This window comes from Lygodium microphyllum, chromosome 10 (genome assembly GCF_053477565.2).
Source record: "Lygodium microphyllum isolate KBCC chromosome 10, Lygodium_microphyllum_v1.1.10, whole genome shotgun sequence".
Taxonomy (NCBI): Eukaryota; Viridiplantae; Streptophyta; class Polypodiopsida; order Schizaeales; family Lygodiaceae; genus Lygodium; species Lygodium microphyllum.
This window is the reverse complement of record NC_141144.1, coordinates 112,066,736-112,071,053: the sequence shown is the minus strand read 5'-3', so window position 1 is coordinate 112,071,053 and position 4,318 is coordinate 112,066,736. Positions and strand designations below refer to the sequence as shown.

Below are 4,318 nucleotides of genomic sequence, written 5' to 3'. Positions count from 1 at the left end.
TGTAGTTATTAGCATTAGGTGGAAAGTTAAAAGGGTCTGTAAAATTCTGTTGCCCTTTTAGCACAATGCTGTCACTCAGATTAAGAGAGGAAAGGTGAATGGTCCATGTAACTAACTGAAGACCTCGTAAATTCATTCAATAACCATCAACATGTCAGTTGGTGTGTTTTTCTCTGGTTCATGGCTGGAGAGATTTCTCTTTCTGCTGCTTGTAGGCATTAAGCCTTTGTAATAAATCAACAGGTTTGTAAATAGGGCTGCTTGGGGGCCTTTGTTTAGGAGCGCTCTCGTTTTAAAGTTACTTGCGGTTATTGTGAAGCAGTAAATACATCACAATTAGCTCTTAAGAATAGGAGCTGGTGCAAATGAGGACAATTTTAGTTATTATTGTCCTAACATACTGATTTTATTTTCACAAATATGGCTTGTAATTCTTGATACTAATCATTGTGTAAAATTTGACTAAAAGTGGGTTAGCTGCAGTGTTTCCAATCACTTGATATTGGATTCCATAGCTCTCTTCTTGCTTGGAGTTGGCTTTAAGCTGCTGTTTCTACATTTAATCATCTTGAAATGCTTGTGAAAACCTCATATAATTGGTAGTGTGTAGCTTGTGAAAACCTCATATAATTGGTAGTGTGTAGCTGAGGCAAATTGCAGGAAGTAAAAAGTTGCAACAAGAATTTGGAGGACTCAGATACATATGAGGTACTTGAGAACCTCATATTGGAAGAACAGAAGCATCTCCTTCAAACAATGCCATAAATTGAAGACATACCTAAGTAGCACCATGTTTTCACCTCAACAGCTATCATTGAAGAGAGGGGCACGGTTGTTTATGGAGACATCCAAGGTTTCTTGATACCACTAGTTCATACACTATATACATTGTGTTTCTTTAATTGTGATGGATCACAGCATTGTCTGTCATAGACTTTTGATCAGCTAGGAAGTGGTATTCACTGTATCATCTAAGCCATTAGGCGGTCTCTCTCCTTGTGTGTTTATTGCTTGCCAGTAATGAGAATACAGATTTGATCAACTTCTTTTCTTTTGTGCACCCAACAACCAAACACACGTACACACACAAAACCCTCCTCTGCCCAATAGACTAAATCTGGATGCGATTCCTGGGCATGCTGATACAATGCTACTAACATCATTCCAGACTGGGTTCTCTGTATCAGCTTCCTACCATTGGCTCTTGCCCAGTTTGGTACACCCATGTTTTCGGATAGCCATAAAATGCCATTTATGTCTTGCCCTTTTGTACCTTAATTAGTAGTACGAAGTTCTCCATGAGTCATTTGATGTGGAGCTTTCTCGTTGCTGTTAAATTCTTAGATTGCAGACATTTTTGGGTCCACTTCCCAAATTTCTTTTGCATCTGTTCTTTGTACTTCCATACATTTGACCTTCCATTCGATGGCAGTTGGAGCATCTCAGCAACTAGGACAGCTGGCAAGTCTATCCAACTTGTGGTCTTGCTTTGCTGTAGCACAATGAGTGGCACGAGAGTATACATACTGGATGCCCATGACTTCTAGAGTAGATTAGTGCAATCCACAAGTTGGTTTTGACCAACCACTCCTTTGTTTCATCCTCCAAATCTAAAATGATAATCCTGGAATGGTGTAAGCTAACTGAATACAGAAGGTAGTACTGCAATCCCCTGTGGTGCCCCATTGGCCTTGTCATCGGTAGATGGTGTGGAACAGGGTCAATATTCCATGTCATAGCTGCTGCAAAGGCTTAGAAAGTAGCTTAGGTGAGCAAGTGGTACCAGAATTACTGTGGATTACCATAACATAGTAAGTCCTAGAAAGATGGTTCGATTGTGTGATACATGCCATGCAAGATTATCATTTGAATGAAGTGTTAAACTACATTTCTGCTTGCTGAGCCTTGGAACTCTATGAAACCGGTGTCGTACTGCTGCGCATCCGAGGTGTGGAATCCACCAAAAAGTTGTGTGTGTGACATTTGTTACTTTGTACATAGTCGTTGTGTTTGCACTTTTGTTCTGCGTGGGCAGTATAGTGAAGAGGGTTTGGAGCAAGAGGAACTTATCTGTAATGCTCTAGTTGGCATGTATGCCAAGTTTGGTTATATTGAGGATGCATACTCAGTATTTTCCATCTTACCTCGTCTTTTAGTCTGGAAAGCTGTTCTTGGGCTTTTACGCATATGCCAAAGGTTACTTCCTTACAAAGAAGAGCTTTCAGAAGAGCTGCTTCGTTCAGATGCTAGAGTTGCTGATGTGTTTTGTGAGAGGATCACATTGGAAGTAATGCAGCTTGTTAAAGCAAATGCCAGGCATATTAAGTCATCCACAGGCTGGAAGACTGTTTTGTCATTGCTGTCAATTACTGCTTGCCACTAAGAGGCATCAGAGGCTGGCTTTGAAACATTGGCTTTCATTATGGTAGATGGTGTGCACTTAACATCTGTGAATTATGTGCTTTGTTTGGATGTTGCACATGCTTTTGTAGAGGTATCAATTGGTGCCCCTGAAAGGTCTTTCCATGCACTAGACCTTATGATAGAATCTGCGAAATGTCTTGCCAAGTGGTCAGTCAAGCTAGACGAGGAGGTTTTGACCAACAGCTCACAGGAGCTTTGGGAGATGTGGTTGAGACTAGCACTGACTCTGAGAAAAATAAGTGGAGACCCTGCATGGATTGGTTATGTGTATGGTGCTTCAATATTCGTAGGTGTGGTTGGTGGAGTTCTTTGTGAAGCTCAATATTTTCAAAATGTCATGCGTGTTGGCTTCCGCATTAGATCTTCTATGATTGCTGCTGTATTCCGTAAAACACGGCTGTTGACTCATGAGGGAAAGAAGAAATTTGCTTCTGGCCATATCACTAACCTGATTACTACAGATGTTGAAGCTCTTCAAGGATTCTTTTTAGTTGGATGACACCACTAATGAAGCTAGGCTACAAGAAACCCTTGGTGGATTTAGACATTTGGCATTTGGATACATGGGATCAAACAGAAACACTCCATGTCAGTTTAAAAAAAAAAATGTTGGGATATGAAATTAGAGAAACCAAAACCTTGGCTTCTACGAGCTATACATGGGAGTAATGGCCTCAGATTCTGGCGGGGTGGCATTTTCAAGTCGATGCAAAGTGGAGGCCGCTTTTTTGGGGGGAAAAAGGGGGAGGAGCGTAGTGTATGAAAAAAAAAAAGCCTGAAGAAAAAGCAGGGAACGGAAAAAAAACAGGGGTTTTTAGGAACTGTACTCTGCCTGTGATTAAAAAAGAAAAAGGGGAGATAACTCAAGGGGAAGGAGGAAGCAATTGAAGGAGGCATTATTGACACAAGAGCAGAGCATATTCAGTACCCTGCATCTATGCGTGGAAGGGAAAGAGGGCGCATATTCACTGATCCAGGATGGAAGGAGCTGAAGCCTGAAGACTGTTCTGCTGTATATTCTGCTATAGCTGAAACACTTGAAGAATTATTGATACACCATTCTATGTGATGGAATATGTGAAAGGGCGCAGATGTATGAGTAGCTGTTGATGAAGTCGGCGAGTTGGCCATCAACAGCACCATCTACACCACCATCAGGAAGAAACCGAACGCCCTGTAGCATCAACCTGTGGCATATAACCTTCCGTTTTGACTTGCCTAGACAATCTTTGGAATTTTGCACAAAACATCCCATCTGGCACAAGCTTGGACTCATCACCAACAGTAAACTCGTGTACTTTTTCACCAATCCATGATTTTCCAGCCTTCTTGTAAGAACCAGCATTTATCTTCAGTTCTTCTGTTCTCAAAGAATCTTCCCACATTTGGAGATCCTTATAGACAGTTGACATAAGCACATATACTGAAGCATTCACTGAATCCGGTTCCACATTCCTATGAAATTTACAACCTGCAAGCAAAGACCTCCATACAAGATCTGGCGAGTTGGGCATTGTGTGCACCAAATCTCTTGCCACCATCAGGAAGAAACCGAACGCCCTGAGGCTCAGCCCGATGTGCAGAATTCAGACAATCCATACACTGGATTGAACCCCTATAATAGTTTCAGAAAACTGATTGCGTCATTTGCATAACCGATGGATTAACATGGGCTGGCAGACGATGATGACTTGACATGACTGTTAGCTCTGTATCAAACGCATCCTTACAAAAACAAATATATATATTGAGACAGTGTAGATACTCTAAGGACTTCTCCGTGACATGGGCCACAAAAACATCAGATCACTCTATACTGATCATGTTTGGCAGATGGCTCTGAACAATGTCACTGCTTCAGGGTTTGCATCCAAAAGGAGCTATTGACATGAAA

The 4,318-nt window shown here is 41.5% G+C and overlaps 1 protein-coding gene across 1 annotated transcript; it reads right to left on the bottom strand.

Moving 5' to 3' along the window:
• Window positions 1–3,578: 3,578 nt before the first annotated feature.
• On the bottom strand, window positions 3,579–3,938 carry LOC148030440 (pentatricopeptide repeat-containing protein At4g21065-like). Its single transcript, XM_087687386.1, has one exon. It carries the CDS (start codon window positions 3,936–3,938, stop codon window positions 3,579–3,581), a length of 360 nt encoding a protein of 119 aa, XP_087543512.1.
• Window positions 3,939–4,318: the final 380 nt, after the last annotated feature.